The following is a 16,853-nucleotide window of genomic DNA, read 5'->3' as shown; positions in this document are numbered from 1 at the left end:
ACAGCACCCTTGGGTGTTGGAGCCTCTCTGGGTGACGCAGCACCCTCGCTTGTTGGAGCACCCGCAGGTGAAGCAGCTCCCCCGGGTGACACAGAACCCCCAGGTGTTGGAGGACCTCCGGGTGTTGGAGCACCCCTGAGTGTTGGAGCCTCTCCGGGTGACGCAGCGCCCCCGGGTGACACAGCACCCCTGGGTGTTGGAGGACCTCCGGGTGTTGGAGCACCCCTGAGTGTTGGAGCCTCTCCGGGTGACGCAGCCCCCCCGGGTGACACAGCACCCCCGGGTGTTGGAGGACCTCTGGGTGTTGGAGCACCCCTGAGTGTTGGAGCCTCTCCGGGTGAAGCAGCCCCCCGGGTGACACAGCACCCCCGGGTGTTGGAGGACCTCTGGGTGTTGGAGCCTCTCCGGGTGACGCAGCACCCTCGCTTGTTGGAGCCCCCCCAGGTGAAGCAGCCCTCCCGGGTGACACAGCACCCCTGGGTGTTGGAGGACCTCTGGGTGTTGGAGCACCCCTGAGTGTTGGAGCCTCTCCGGGTGACGCAGCACCCTCGCTTGTTGGAGCCCCCCCAGGTGAAGCAGCCCGCCGGCTGACACAGCACCCCCCGGGGCTGGAGCCCCCCCGCGCCCCCAGCCCCGGGCAGGGGGAGGGGGGGCAGGGCCGGGCGAGGACCCAGGCGTCCGGGCGCCCGGGCGGTGCCGGCTCAGAGGGCGCCGGGGGGCTCCACCTCGGAGGCGAAGAGCTCCTTGTAGAGGGGGGGGAAGGCGGCGTGGAGCCCCCCCGGGTGCAGGCGCCGGAAGGCCTGCAGCTCCTCCACGTGCTGCGAGCACAGCGCCCGCAGGCGCCCCTTGGGCGGCAGCTGCCACCGCAGGGCGCGCGTCACCCCAGGCGCGCGGGTGGCACCCGACACCCGCACACGTGTCACCCGCGGGCCCGCGGGGAGCCGGGCGCCCGTGCACCGACGGGCCACGCGTGCACCGACCTGGCGGGTCTCAGCCCGCAGCACCGCCCACCCCAAGGTGTCCCATGGCCCCCCGCACTCCCGTGGCCCCCCACCCAAGGGCACCCCCCACCCAAGGGCACCCCCCACCCTATGACACCCCTGCGGCACCCCCAATGGCACCCCCATGGTCCCCCCCACCCTATGACACCCCCGTGGCCCCCCCAATGGCACCCCCATGGTTCCCCCCACCCTATGACACCCCTATGGCCCCCCCAATGGCACCCCCATGGTCCCCCCACCCTATGACACCCTTATGACCCCCCCAATGGCACCCCCATGGTCCCCCCCACCCTATGACACCCCTGTGGCATCCCCAATGGCACCCCCATGGTCCCCCCCACCCTATGACACCCCCATGGCCCCCCCAATGGCACCCCCATGGTCCCCCCCACCCTATGACACCCCCGTGGCCCCCCCAATGGCACCCCCATGGTTCCCCCCACCCTATGACATCCCCAAGGGCACCCCTCAGCCTGTGCCCCCCCCATGCCCCACAGCACCCCCATGGTCCCCCCGTGACCCCCTATGTGGCACCCCCAAGTGCGCCCCCCCACCCTATGTCCCCCCACGCCCCATGGCACCCCCTGTGACCCCCCCACCCCATGGCACCCCCCGTGGCACCCCTCACCCCATAGAACCTCTCACCCCATGGCACCCCGTGCCCCACAGCACCCCCATGGCCCCCCCACCCTGTGGCCCCCCCCCAAGGTCCCCGAGACAGCCCCAGGCCCCCGGTGACACCCGCGGGTGCGGCCCACCTTGGCCAGGATGCCCTCGCGGTGGGTCTTGCGGAGCAGGAGGCGGAAGGCGACTTCCAGGTCTGCCTGCAGCCGGGCCACCTTGGCCCGCTCCTGCAGCCAGGGGCGGCCTGTGGCGAGGGGACAGCACGGGGACAGGGCGGAGATGGGGACAGGGACGGGACAGGGACGGGACAGGGTCAGGGAGGAGATGGGGATGGGGACAGGGAGAGGATGGGGATGGGGACAGGACAGGACAGGACCAGATGGGGATGGGGACAGGGTGGGATGGGATGAGGATGGGGACAAGATGGGATGAGGATGAGATAAGGATGGGGACGGGGACAAGATGGGATGAGGATGAGATAAGGATGGGGACGGGGACAGGACAGGGATGGGGATGGGATGGGGACGAGCATGGGATGGGAATGGGATGGGAATGGGGACAGGACAGGAATGGGATGGGGACAGGATGGGGATGGGGACATGGACAGGACCAGATGAGGATGGGGACAAGATGGGATGGGATGGGGATGGGGACAAGATGGGATGGGATGAGGATGGGGATGGGGACAAGATGGGATGAGGATGGGGATGGGGATGGGGACGGGGACAGGACAGGGATGGGGATGGGATGGGGACGAGCATGGGATGGGAATGGGATGGGAAGGGGGACAGGACAGGAATGGGATGGGGACAGGATGGGGATGGGGACATGGACAGGATGGAGATGGGGTTGGGGACAGGGACAGGCACAGGGATGGCAGGAGGCCAGGGATGGGATGGGGACAGGAGGGGAATGGGGAAAGGACAGGGACAAGGATGGGATAGGGACAGGTTGGAGATGGCAGAGGCATAGGGACAAGGACAGAACAGGAATGGGATGGAGATGGGGACAGGACAGAATGGACATCGGGATGGGATAGAGACAGGACAGGGAAAAGACATGGGGCAGGATGGGGACAGCACAGATGGGGACACCGTGCTGTGCCACCTCCCACCAGCACCACCCCGGCCAGCACAGCCCCTCCCGGCCCTCCCACGGGGAAACCCGGAAGGTTTTGGGACAAAACCACGGAGGGTTGGTCAGATCTTTGTCTGGGCTCCTGTTGGGGTGGGGGAGGCCGAAGGGGAGGGAAACCGAGGCACAGGATGGGGATGGTGAGGGAACCCAAGGCGAAGGACGGGGATGGGAGGGGACCCGAGGCGCAGGGAGGGGACCCGAGGCGCAGGACGGGGCCGGGGACGGTGAGGGTCCCCGAGGCAGGGAGCGGGCGGCCCTCACCGGCGTTGATGAGGACGAGGGCGGTGAAGAGGGCCACCTCGCTCTCGGAGAAGTGCAGCGAGCAGAGGCCGTGCGCAAAGTCGAAGATGGAGCCGACGAGCTCGGGGCAGCCTGGCGAGGGGAGCCCGTCGTTAGCGCCCCTCGTTAGGGCCCGCTGGACCCCAGCCCGTCCCACCGCCGCCGCCCCTACCCAGGGACTTGAAGAGCTCCGGCCCGGCGAATTTGCCCTCGAAGAAGACGGTCCGGTTGTCCGAGTTGAAGGCCCGGCACATCCTCACCAGCACCACCTCCATGGCACCTGCGCGAGCCCCTGAGTGTGGGCTGGTGGCACTGGGGCACGGGGGCACCATGGCTCCCCTTGGTGACCATCACCCCACCGTCTCTGGGCAGAGCATCCCCTAAGGACTGTCACCCCCCAACTGGGACCAGACCCCCCTTGGTGACCATCACCCCACCGTCTCTGGGCAGAGCATCCCCTAAGGGCTGTCACCCCCCAACTGGGACCAGACCCCCCTTGGTGACCATCACCCCACCGTCTCTGGGCAGAGCATCCCCTAAGGGCTGTCACCCCCCAACTGGGACCAGACCCCGCTTGGTGACCATCACCCCCCGTGGGAGCAGAGCATCCCCTAAGGGCTGTCACCCCCCAACTGGGACCAGACCCCCCTTGGTGACCATCACCCCCCGTGGGAGCAGAGCACCCCTGGGGACCATTCCCCAGGGATGCCAGGATGGGCGGTGCAGGGATGGGGGGACAGTGGCAACCCCAGGGCTGGGGACAGGGGAGAGCGGGGACCCCAGGGCCTGGGGCTGGGAATGGTGGGGTGCCTGGAGCTGGGATGCCAGGGCTGGGGATGGGACCTCGGGGCTGGGGACAGGGGACGGTGGGGACCACAGGGTTGGGGATAGGATCCTGGGGATGGAGACAGCAGACAGCAGGGATCCTGGGGTTGGGGACAGGGAATAGCAGGGGACCCCAGGGATGGTGATGGGACCCCAGAGCTGGAGATGCAAAGCGCACAAGGGACATTGGGGGCCCCAGCTGCGGCGTGGGGACATTGAGACCCCAGAGCTGGAGTTGGGGGGGGGACAGGGGAACATCCCACCATGGCACCGTACCCGCCTTGAGCAGGACGATCTGGTCGTTCTGGCAGAGCTCCATGAAGCCGCCCATGCGCTTGGCGAACTCCACCACGTGCTGGATGGCCTCGGTGATGCGGCAGGCGCAGCGCTCCCACATCTCCTCCGTGGACTGCGCGGCACGGCGCGTCACCCCGGCTGGCCCGCGGGACCGTCCGTGCCGAGCGCCCGGCTGCACCGTGCCCCCCCCCCGGCCCCCCAGCCCGCTCTCACCTTCTTCTGGTAGGTGCTGACCTCGTCGCGGGAGAAGGTCTCCCAGCGCCGGAGCTGCAGGTCCTCGGCGCGGAGCTGGCACGTCTCCCGGTGCGACTTGAGGACGTTCTGGGTGAGACGCTCTGCGGGGATGCGGCGGTGGTGGCATGGGGACACGGCCGTGGGCCCTTCCCAGCATGGCCCTGGCTCCTGCCTTGTCCTCGAGCCACGCAACTGCCCCCACCAGTGATGGAGCTGGGTGCCACGTGCTGGTTGAGCTGGTCCCACCAGCCCGTGGCACCCACCAGTGACAGAGCCAGGTCCCACCAGCCCGTGGCACCCACCAGTGACAGAGCCAGGTCCCACCAGCACGTGGCACCCGCTGGCAGTGGAGCCAGGTCCCACCACCATTTGGCACCCACTGAGCCAGGTCCCAGCACTGTTTGGCACTCATCGGTGACGGAGCGAGGTCCCACAACCCATGGCACCCAGGGAGCCACGTCCTACCAGCCTGTGGCACCTGTTGGCTATGGAATCAGGTGCCACCACCGTTTGGCACTCATTAGCGATGGAGCCAGGTCCCACAGCATGTGGCACCCATTGGTGGTGGAGCCAGGTCCCACTGGTGCATGGCACCCATGGAGCCAGGTCCCACAACCCGTAGCACCCATCAAGCCAGGTCCCACCAGCATGTAGCACCCATTGGTGATGGAGCCAGGTCCCACAGCATGTGGCACCCATTGAGCCAGGTCCCATCAGCATGTAGCACCCGTTGGTGATGGAGCCAGGTCCCACTGGTGCATGGCACCCATGGAGCCAAGTCCCACAACCCATGGCACCCACCAAGCCAGGTCCCATCAGCATGTAGCACCCGTTGGTGATGGAGCCAGGTCCCACTGGCGCATGGCACCCATGGAGCCAGGTCCCACAACCCGTAGCACCCACCAAGCCAGGTCCCACCAGCATGTAGCACCCGTTGGTGATGGAGCCAGGTCCCACTGGTGCATGGCACCCATGGAGCCAAGTCCCACAACCCATGGCACCCACCAAGCCAGGTCCCATCAGCATGTAGCACCCATTGGTGGTGGAGCCAGGTCCCATCAGCATGTGGCACCCATTGAGCCAGGTCCCATCAGCATGTAGCACCCATTGGTGATGGAGCCAGGTCCCACAGCATGTGGCACCCATTGAGCCAGGTCCCATCAGCATGTAGCACCCATTGGTGATGGAGCCAGGTCCCACTGGTGCATGGCACCCATGGAGCCAGGTCCCACAACCCGTAGCACCCATCAAGCCAGGTCCCACCAGCATGTAGCACCCATTGGTGATGGAGCCAGGTCCCACTGGCGCATGGCACCCATGGAGCCAGGTCCCACAACCCGTAGCACCCATCAAGCCAGGTCCCACCAGCATGTAGCACCCATTGGTGATGGAGCCAGGTCCCACTGGCGCATGGCACCCATGGAGCCAGGTCCCACAACCCGTAGCACCCACCAAGCCAGGTCCCATCAGCATGTAGCACCCGTTCATGGTGGAGCCAGGTCCCACTGGCGCATGGCACCCATGGAGCCAGGTCCCACAACCCGTAGCACCCATCAAGCCAGGTCCCACCAGCCGGTGACACCCACTGACTCACCGATGTCCACAACGGAAGTGCTGGGGGGCTCCAGGAGGCTGCAGACGCCGGTGTAGGAGTCGAGGACGTCCCCGGGTCCCTCGGGGCCCCGCTTGGCCCCGGCCGCCCGGCCCGGCTCCAGCTGGGGCTCAAGCGCCGGCCGGGGCTCGAGGCCACCCAAGGCGCCCGCTCTGCTCTCCGCCTTGCCGGCCTCGGGGCTGCCGTGCCGGGCGAGGGGACGCAGCGCCTCGCCCAAGCGGCCGTGGGCGGCCGAGGGGACCGGCGGGTGGCCCCGGCGTCCCAGGGCCAGCGGCCCGCCGGCGAGCCCCAGGGCGAAGGCGGCGGCGGCGGCGGCACCCGGCTCGGCGCCCTGCTCCCGCTCCCGCTGCTCCAGCTGCTGCTGCACCTCGGCGTGCAGCCGGTCCCGCTGCTTCTTGGACATGCGCCCGAACTTGACGGCTGCGGGGACACGGCGGGTGTGCAACAGCGTGCGTGTGTCACGGGGGCACAAACACGTGCAAAGCGTGTGCGTTGTGGGTGCACGAACGCAGGCAAAACGCACTCGTGCAAAGGACGTGTGCGATGCACCCGCGTGCTGTGCGTACGTGCGATGCGGGAACACGCCAGCAAAGCGCGTGTAGAGCGTGTGCGTGCGTGCATGCGTGTGCAAGCGTGCACGCACACGCGGTTGCCCCCGGCGCTGCCCCACGTGTGCCGCGTCGGCTCCCCGCGACCTACATCGCTGCCGTGCCGGGGCTTTCCGGCCCCACGCGTGCCGCGCCGGCCCCACCGCTGGGCTTCCTCCGGCTGCGCCGGCCCCGGCCCCACCGTTTCCTCCCGCGGGGGCGGCCGGGGGCCGCCGGGTCCCCCCCGTGGCGTGGCACCGCCTGGGGAGCCGCGGGGGGGGAAGCGCTGCCTCGGGGTTGCGGCAATCTCGGCTTAGCCGGGGGCTGCGGGGAGGTGCAGCGGGCTGTGGGGTGGGAGATGCACCCAGCTGTGGGGTGGGGAGATGCACCAAGCCGTGGGGTGGGGAGATGCACCCAGCTGCGGGGTGGGGAGATGCACCGGGCTGTGGGGTGGGGAGATGCACCCAGCTGTGGGGTGGGGAGATGCACCGGGCTGTGGGGTGGGGAGATGCACCCGGCTGTGGGGTGGGGAGATGCACCAAGCTCTGGGGTGGGGAGATGCACCGGGCCGTGGGGTGGGGAGATGCACCAAGCTGTGGGGTGGGGAGATGCACCGGGCCGTGGGGTGGGGAGATGCACCCGGCCGTGGGGTGGGGAGATGCACCCGGCTGTGGGGTGGGGAGATGCACCGGGCTGTGGGGTGGGGAGATGCACCCGGCTGTGGGGTGGGGAGATGCACCAAGCTGTGGGGTGGGGAGATGCACCGGGCCGTGGGGTGGGGAGATGCACCCGGCCGTGGGGTGGGGAGATGCACCCGGCTGTGGGGTGGGGAGATGCACCGGGCTGTGGGGTGGGGAGATGCACCCGGCTGTGGGGTGGGGAGATGCACCAAGCTGTGGGGTGGGGAGATGCACCGGGCCGTGGGGTGGGGAGATGCACCCGGCTGTGGGGTGGGGAGATGCACCAAGCCGTGGGGTGGGGAGATGCACCCGGCTGTGGGGTGGGGAGATGCACCCGGCTGTGGGGTGGGGAGATGCACCAAGCTGTGGGGTGGGGAGATGCACCCAGCTGTGGGGTGGGGAGATGCACCAAGCTGTGGGGTGGGGAGATGCACCCGGCTGTGGGGTGGGGAGATGCACCAAGCTGTGGGGGGGGAGATGCACCAAGCTGTGGGGTGGGGAGATGCACCAGGCTGTGGGGTGGGGAGATGCACCGGGCTGTGGGGTGGGGAGATGCACCAGGCTGTGGGGTGGGGAGATGCACCGAGCTGTGGGGTGGGGAGATGCACCCGGCTGCGGGGTGGGGAGATGCACCAAGCTGTGGGGTGGGGAGATGCACCCGGCTGTGGGTGGGGAGATGCACCCGGCTGTGGGGTGGGGAGATGCACCCGGCTGTGGGGTGGGGAGATGCACCGGGCTGTGGGGTGGGGAGATGCACCCGGCTGTGGGGTGGGGAGATGCACCAAGCTCTGGGGTGGGGAGATGCACCAGGCCGTGGGGTGGGGAGATGCACCAAGCTGTGGGGTGGGGAGATGCACCAAGCTCTGGGGTGGGGAGATGCACCAGGCCGTGGGGTGGGGAGATGCACCCGGCTGTGGGGTGGGGAGATGCACCAAGCTGTGGGGTGGGGAGATGCACCAGGCTGTGGGGTGAGGAGATGCACCAGGCTGTGGGGTGGGGAGATGCACCGGGCTGTGGGGTGGGGAGATGCACCAGGCTGTGGGGTGGGGAGATGCACCCGGCTGTGGGGTGGGGAGATGCACCAGGCTGTGGGGTGGGGAGATGCACCAAGCTGTGGGGTGGGGAGATGCACCAAGCTCTGGGGTGGGGAGATGCACCAAGCTCTGGGGTGGGGAGATGCACCAGGCCGTGGGGTGGGGAGATGCACCAAGCTGTGGGGTGGGGAGATGCACCAAGCTCTGGGGTGGGGAGATGCACCAGGCCGTGGGGTGGGGAGATGCACCAAGCTGTGGGGTGGGGAGATGCACCAGGCTCTGGGGTGGGGAGATGCACCAAGCTGTGGGGTGGGGAGATGCACCCGGCTGTGGGGTGGGGAGATGCACCAGGCTGTGGGGTGGGGAGATGCACCCGGCTGTGGGGTGGGGAGATGCACCCGACTGTGGGGTGGGGAGATGCACCAAGCTGTGGGGTGGGGAGATGCACCCGGCTGTGGGGTGGGGAGATGCACCGGGCTGTGGGGTGGGGAGATGCACCCGGCTGTGGGGTGGGGAGATGCACCGGGCTGTGGGGTGGAGAGATGCACCAAGCTGTGGGGTGGGGAGATGCACCCAGCTCTGGGTGGGGAGATGCACCGGGCTGTGGGGGGGGAGATGCACCCGGCCGTGGGGTGGGGAGATGCACCAAGCTGTGGGGTGGGGAGATGCACCCGGCTGTGGGGTGGGGAGATGCACCCGGCGGTGGGGTGGGGAGATGCACCAAGCTGTGGGGTGGGGAGATGCACCGGGCTGTGGGGTGGGGAGATGCACCAAGTTCTGGGGTGGGGAGATGCACCCGGCTGTGGGGTGGGGAGATGCACCGGGCTCCGGGGGGGCAGATGCACCAGGCCGTGGGGTGGGGAGATGCACCAGGCTCCGGGGGGGCAGATGCACCGGGCCGTGGGGGTGGGAGCGGCGGGGGGGCCGCGGCGCTCACCGTCCCGCGACATGCCGAGGCGCAGGCACTTCTGGAGGCGGCAGTGCTGGCAGCGGTTGCGGCTCGCCCGGTCGATGGGGCAGTTCTGCTGGCGGCTGCACGCGTAGCTCAGGCTGCTCTGCTGGCTCCGCCGGAAGAAGCCCTGCGCACGGGGGGGTCAGGCTGGGCCGGGACCCCCCCCGGGACCCCCCCCGGGACCCCCCCCCCGGCCGGCCCCCGCGCTCACCTTGCAGCCCTCGCAGGTGATGACGCCGTAGTGGATCCCCGAGGACTTGTCCCCGCAGATCTTGCAGGGGATCACCTCGATCTGGGCTGCGGGGAGGGGGGCGAAGCGTGCGCAGTGGCCCCCAGCCCGCGGCTGCCGGGGGCCCACGTGTCCCCCATGGGACCACGCGTGACACCCATGTTCTCACATGTCCCTCATGTCCCCATGCGTCCCCCACAGCCTTGCATGTCCCCCATGGGACCACGCGTGACACCCATGTTCTCCATGGGCTCACATGTCCCTCATGGGCTCCTGTGTCCCCCATGGGACCACGTGTGACACCCATGTTCTCACATGTCCCTCATGGGCTCACGTGTCCCCCATGGGACCACGCGTGACACCCATGTTCTCACATGTCTCCCATGGGACCACGCGTGACACCCATGTTCTCACGTGTCCCTCATGGGCTCATGTGTCCCCCATGGGACCACGCGTGACACCCATGTTCTCACATGTCCCTCATGGGCTCACATGTCCCCCATGGGACCACGCGTGACACCCATGTTCTCACGTGTCCCTCATGGGCTCACATGTCCCCCATGGGACCACGCGTGACACCCATGTTCTCACATGTCCCTCATGGGCTCACGTGTCCCCCATGGGACCACGCGTGACACCCATGTTCTCACATGTCCCTCATGGGCTCACGTGTCCCCCATGGGACCACGCGTGACACCCATGTTCTCACATGTCCCTCATGGGCTCACGTGTCCCCCATGGGACCACGCGTGACACCCATGTTCTCACATGTCCCTCATGGGCTCACGTGTCCCCCATGGGACCACGCGTGACACCCATGTTCTCCATGTTCTCACATGTCCCTCATGGGCTCCTGTGTCCCCCATGGGACCACGCGTGACACCCATGTTCTCACATGTCCTCCATGGGCTCACGTGTCCCCCATGGGACCACGCGTGACACCCATGTTCTCACATGTCCTCCATGGGCTCACGTGTCCCCCATGGGACCACGCGTGACACCCATGTTCTCACATGTCCTCCCTGGGCTCACGTGTCCCCCATGGGACCACGCGTGACACCCATGTTCTCACATGTCCTCCCTGGGCTCACGTGTCCCCCATGGGACCACGCGTGACATCCATGTTCTCACATGTCCTCCATGGGCTCACGTGTCCCCCATGGGACCATGACTGCCACCCATGTTCTCACATGTCCCTCATGTCCCCATGTGTCCCCCACAGCCTTGCATGTCCCCCATGGGACCACACATGCCACCCATGTTCTCACATGTTCTCCATCGGCTGACGTGTCACCTACGAGCTCACATGTCCCCCAGGTGCTCACGTGTCCCTGATGGGATTATATGAACCACCCATGTTCCCACATGTCCCCCATGCGCTCGTATGTCACCCCACGGGCTGACGTGTCACCTATGAGCTCCCATGTCCTCCACGGGCTCACATGTCACCCCATAGGCTGGCGTGTCACCTATAGGCTCACGTGTCCCCAGGGGCTCACGTGTCACCTATGGGCTCACGTGTCACCCCATGGTCTTATGGGTCCCCTCTGGGCTCACATGTCCCCTATGGGCTCACATGTCCCCTATGGGCTTCTGTGTCCCCCATGGCACCACGTGTGTCTCCTGCAGGCTCACATGTCCCCTACGGGGTTACATGTGTCCCCACGGGCTCCCACAGTCCCTATGGGCTCATGTGTCCCCACAGGACCCTGTGTGCCACCCATGGGCACGGCCACGCACGCGTGTGCACGTGTGTCAATGCACATTTGCACACGCTTGTGCACACTGTCACCCACCCGCGTGCGCTTGTGCCCATACGTGCGTCCTTGCACACGCGCGCGCACCTATGTTCACGTTGGCACACGTGCGTGGGCACACTCGTGCACGCACAGACACGCTCGTGGGTGCTCGTGGGTGCTCGTGGGTGCTCCCGCGCCCTTGCACACGCGCGTGCACGCACGCACGCCCTCGCGGGCGCTCGCACGCCGCCGCTCGCACCTCTTCCTCCCGGACCCAAATCCGCTTCGTCGGCTTTTTCCACGCGACCCACTTTTGGCGCCGGGCGCCGGGGCCCGGCCCGACGGCCGCCCTCGCATCCGGCGCCGGGGGACCGCGGCGAGGCCTGGGCGGCCCCGGGGACCCCCGGCGGGCGAAAAGCCCCGGGAGGCGGCGCGGGGCCGCTGGGAATTCGGCCTTTGGGGCGTTGAGTCAGCGCCGGGCGCCGGCGCCCGCATTAGTCAAAGCGGCGGCGCGGCGCTGCCAGGAAGCCCCGCTTTCGGGGCCGCTCCTGCCGGGAAGCCGCGGGCGAGAGGTCGCCGAGGTCTCGCCGGGTTCCCCCCCCGCCCCGGTACCCGCTGCCCTGGCACGAGCACCCGGCGCCCGCCGGCCCCGCCATGGGCACCCGCGGCACCATGCGGCCTGGCGCGGCCGGAGACGCCGCCGAGCAGCCGAACGCCGTGCGGCCGGTGATCGTGCTGCGGCACCGGGAAAGACGCGGTGGCACTTGCGAACACGCGGTGGCACTTGCAAACACGCCGTGGCACCAGCGAACATGCCACGGCACATGCAAACACGCCGTGGCACCAGCGAACACACCGTGGCACCAGCGAACACGCCGTGGCACCAGCGAACACGCCACGGCACATGCAAACACGCCACGGCACATGCAAACACGCCACGGCACATGCAAACATGCCGTGGCACATGCAAACACGCCGTGGCACCAGCGAACACGCCATGGCACATGCAAACACGCCACGGCACATGCAAACATGCCGTGGCACCAGCAAACACGCCGTGGCACTTGCAAACACGCCACGGCACCGGGAAAGACGCCGTGGCAGCAGCCAACGTGCCACGGTACGTGCAAACACGCCACCACACCGGCAAACACGCCATGGCACCGGCAAACACACCGTGGCACATGCAAACACGCCGTGGTAGCAGCAAATACGCCGTGGCGCATGCAAACACGACATGGCACATGCAAACACGCCACAGCACATGCAAACACGCCACGGTAGCAGCAAACACGCCACGGCACATGCAAACACCGTGGTACCAGCAAACACTCTGCGGCACCAGCAAACACGCCGTGGCACATGCAAACATGACATGGCACATGCAAACACGCTGTGGCACATGCAAACATGCTGTGCTACATGCAAAAACACCACAGCACATGCAAACACACCATGGCACATGCAAACACGCCACCACACCGGCAAACATGCCATGGCACCGGCAAACACCGTGGTACCAGCAAACACGCCGTGGCGCATGCAAACATGACATGGCACATGCAAACACGCCATGGCACATGCAAACACGCCACAGCACATGCAAACACGCCATGGCACCAGCAAACATGCCACGACACATGCAAACACACTATGGCACACGCAAACACGCCGTGGTAGCAACAAACGCGCCGTGGCACACGCAAACATGCCGTAGCACACGCAAACACACCGTGGCACATGCGAACACGCCGTGGCACACGCAAACGCGCCGTGGCACATGCGAACACGCCGTGGCACATGCGAACACACCACGGCACATGTGAACACACCACAGCACAGTGCAGTCAACACAGCCCCACGGTGCAGGACGCCTGGGTCCCCGGGGGAGGAGGAGGAGGAGGGAGGAAGCCAGCCAGACCCTGAACTCCTGGGCCCCTCCGGGTGCCCGGGGCCAGGTGCCGCCCTGGCTGAGCGGGTGCAGCCGGGACCCCGGCGTCCCGTGGGCTCCCCCGGGTGCTGGACCCCGCGGGGGAGCCGGACCCAGGCGTCCGGGGCCGGGGGCACCCAGGGGTGCTCGGTGCCCGCCGCGGGGCTCCGTGTCAACCCCGCGCTCCCTGCGCTGGCTGCGGTGGCCCCGGCGGCGTGCAGGTCCCGGACACCTGGGCCCCTTGCAGTGTGGGGTGCCAAGCCCCTGCCTCGGTTTCCCTGGGGGGCTGCGAGCTGGGGGGCAGCATGGGGGGGTGCGGGGGAGGGGGTGGTGCAGCAGGGTGCTGGTGTCGGGGTGCAGCAGGGCAGCTGTGTCGGGGTGCAGGGGGGTTGCGGGGGGGGTGCAGCAGGGTGCTGGTGTCTGGGTGCAGCAGGGCGGCATGTCGGGGTGCAGGGGGGGTGCAGGGGGGGTGCAGCTGGGTGCTGGTGTCTGAGTGCAGCAGGGCGGCTGTGTTGGGTGCAGGGGGGGTGCAGGGGGGGTGCAGCAGGGTGCTGGTGTCTGGGTGCAGCAGGGCGGCTGTGTCGGGGTGCAGGGGGGGGTGCAGGGGGGGTGCAGCAGGGTGCTGGTGTCGGGGTGCAGCAGGGCGGCTGTGTTGGGTGCAGGGGGGGTGCAGGGGGGGTGCAGCAGGGTGCTGGTGTCTGGGTGCAGCAGGGCGGCTGTGTCGGGGTGCAGGGGGGGGTGCGGGGGGGGGTGCAGCAGGGTGCTGGTGTCTGGGTGCAGCAGGGCGGCATGTCGGGGTGCAGGGGGGGTGCAGGGGGGGTGCGGCAGGGTGCTGGTGTCTGGGTGCAGCTGGGCGGCATGTCGGGGTGCAGGGGGGGGTGCAGGGGGGGTGCAGCTGGATGCCGGTGTCTGGGTGCAGCAGGGCGGCATGTCGGGGTGCAGGGGGGGTGCAGGGGGGGTGCAGCAGGGTGCCAGTGTCGGGGTGCAGCAGGGCGGCCGTGTCAGGGTGCAGGGGGGGTGCAGGGGGGGTGCAGCAGGGTGCTGGTGTCTGGGTGCAGCTGGGCGGCATGTCGGGGTGCAGGGGGGGGTGCAGGGGGGGTGCAGCTGGATGCCGGTGTCTGGGTGCAGCAGGGCGGCATGTCGGGGTGCAGGGGGGGTGCAGGGGGGGTGCAGCTGGGTGCCAGTGTTGGGGTGCAGCAGGGCGGCTGTGTTGGGTGCAGGGGGGGTGCAGGAGGGTGCAGCTGGGTGCCGGTGTCTGGGTGCAGCAGGGCGGCATGTGTTGGGTGCAGGGGGGGGTGCGGGGGGGGGTGCAGCAGGGTGCTGGTGTCTGGGTGCAGCAGGGCGGCTGTGTTGGGTGCAGGGGGGGGTGCGGGGGGGGGTGCAGCACGGTGCCGGTGTCCGGGTGCAGCAGGGCGGCTGTGTCGGGGTGCAGGGGGGGTGCAGCAGGGTGCTGGTGTCTGGGTGCAGCAGGGCGGCATGTCGGGGTGCAGGGGGGGTGCAGGGGGGTGCAGCAGGGCGGCCGTGTCGGGGTGCAGGGGGGGTGCAGGGGGGGTGCAGCTGGGTGCCGGTGTCTGGGTGCAGCAGGGCGGCATGTGTTGGGTGCAGGGGGGGTGCAGGGGGGGTGCAGCAGGGCGGCCGTGTTGGGTGCAGGGGGGGCCGGGGGGCAGCCGCAGCCCCCAACCGCAGGTGCCGGGCCGTGGCCACCTGCCTCCCCCCCCCCAAAACCAAGCGCGTCCCCCTCGGTGGCACCTGCACCTGCGGCCCCGACCACATCTAACCGGCCGGTTCCCGCGTCGCCCGGCGGCACCCGCAGGTGCAGGGGCCGGGGGGGGCCCCGGGGTGCCCATGGGACGCATGTGCCCCCCCCCCGGGACGCGGCAGAGCCTGCAGCAGCGGCAACCCGCGCTCGCACACGCGTGCACGCCGGGGACACGCAGCGACACACCCGCACGCGCCGCAACACCGCTCCGCAGCCCGCGGTGTCCCCGTGCCGGCGTGTGCGTGCTCACACGTAGTGCACGCTTGCACGCTCACATGCACACGCTTGCACACCCACGCTCACATACACGCAGGGTCCCGTCCGCGGCCGCACGTACCTGCACCCGCACCGGCGTTTGCCCGGCTGCAAACAGCCTTGCACACGCGACCGCACCGGGCGTGCGCTCCTGTGCACACCCACGGGTTTGCCCAAACACACGGCCGCTCCCAAAACACGTTTACACACGGTGCCCTGGGCTGCCGTGCACACACGGCCCTTCTGGCACGCTTGCACGCGCTTGCACGCGTGCATGCACGGTCCCGCACGCCTGCTTGCACACGTTCCAGCGTGTTTGCACACCGGCACGCCTGCTCCTGCGCTTGTGCAGAAAAACCCCCGCGCCCACACGCTTGCACGCCTGTGCCCACACGCTCTCGCACGCTTGCACAAACGCATTCCTGCTCCCACACGCTTGCACAAATCCACATCCCCTTGCACGAACACAGAGCCATTTGCACACGCTTGCACCTACACACGCCCGCTCCCCCACGCTCGCGCAGGCACAGACCTGCTTGCACACGCTTGCACGGCTGCTGACCCGCTTGCACACACCCCGACCCACTCGTACGTGCTTGCACAAACAGAAACCCACTCCCACACGCTCGCACAGGCACAGACCGACTTGCACACGCGTGCACGACTGCTGACCCACTTGCACACGGTTGCACACACCCCGACCCACTCATACGTGCTTGCACAAACACAAACCCACTCCCACACGCTCCTACGGGCACCGACCCACTTGCACACGCTTGCACGACTGCTGACCCACTTGCACACACCCCGACCCACTCGTACACGCTTGCACTAACACAAACCCACTCCCACACGCTTGCACACACCCTGAGCCACTTGCACCCGCTTGCACGCCTGCAGACCCGCTTGCACGCGGTTGCACCCACCCCGACCCCCTTGCACACGCTTGCACAGGCACAGACCCACCCCGCCACGCTCGCACAGGCGCAGACCCCCGCGCACCCGCTTGCACGCCCGCAGCCCCGCTCGCACCCGCGCCCCGGGCTCGGGGGCCCCGCGCGTGGCCCTACCTCGCATGCTGGCGGCGCGGCGCAGCGGCCCGGCGGCCCCGCGTTATAAGGGCGCCGCGGCCCCCCCAGCATCCTGCCCCCCCCCCCCCGGCCCCACGCACTGGAAATTTCCGACTTTCCACGGCGCGGGCGGCCCCGCAGCGGGGGGAAACTGAGGCACGGAGGGGCGGTGCGGGGACCCAGGCGTCCGGGTGGGCCCCCCACCCCCCCCCGGCCTGTGAACCCGGTGACCCCGGCGGAGCGGGGCTGGGGCCCAGGCGTCCGGGCACGCTAACCTAGATTCCCTCCGCCGCCCCCGACCCAGCCCGGAAACCCCACCGGCTGCGGGCAGCGCAGAGGGGGGAGCCCCCCCCCCCCCGGCCAGAAGGAGCCCAGGCGTCCGGGCGGCTGCACGGCCCCACCCTGGGGTGCCCCAGGCTACGGGGGGGGGGGGGTGCAGGACACCTGGGTCCCTCGCGTGGGGCTCAGCTCGGCCCTGGGCTGCCATCAGGCACCCGCCGCTGGGGTGCAGCCATGGGACCCCCCCCCCGCACCCAGATGCAGCCAGCTCTGGGGTGCAGCAATGGGACCCCCCCCCCGCACCCACATGCACCCACCTGCGGGGTGCAG

General features: G+C 68.8%; 1 protein-coding gene across 1 annotated transcript; it reads right to left on the bottom strand.

Annotated features, from left to right (window-relative positions):
• Positions 1 to 22: 22 nt before the first annotated feature.
• On the bottom strand, positions 23 to 9,389 carry RORC (RAR related orphan receptor C). Its single transcript, XM_064498816.1, has 8 exons — positions 9,248 to 9,389; positions 5,992 to 6,429; positions 4,377 to 4,498; positions 4,143 to 4,275; positions 3,214 to 3,321; positions 3,024 to 3,134; positions 1,760 to 1,869; positions 23 to 857 (listed from the first exon to the last, which is right to left on the bottom strand). The coding sequence occupies exons 1-8, from the start codon at positions 9,258 to 9,260 to the stop codon at positions 702 to 704; spliced, it is 1,191 nt and encodes a 396-aa protein (XP_064354886.1). The 5' UTR covers positions 9,261 to 9,389; the 3' UTR covers positions 23 to 701.
• Between the last annotated feature and the right edge of the window lie 7,464 nt (positions 9,390 to 16,853).

This window comes from Dromaius novaehollandiae, chromosome 29 (genome assembly GCF_036370855.1).
Source record: "Dromaius novaehollandiae isolate bDroNov1 chromosome 29, bDroNov1.hap1, whole genome shotgun sequence".
Lineage (NCBI taxonomy): Eukaryota > Metazoa > Chordata > Aves > Casuariiformes > Dromaiidae > Dromaius > Dromaius novaehollandiae.
Note: the sequence above shows the minus strand (reverse complement) of the source record. Positions and strands in the feature narration are given on the sequence as shown.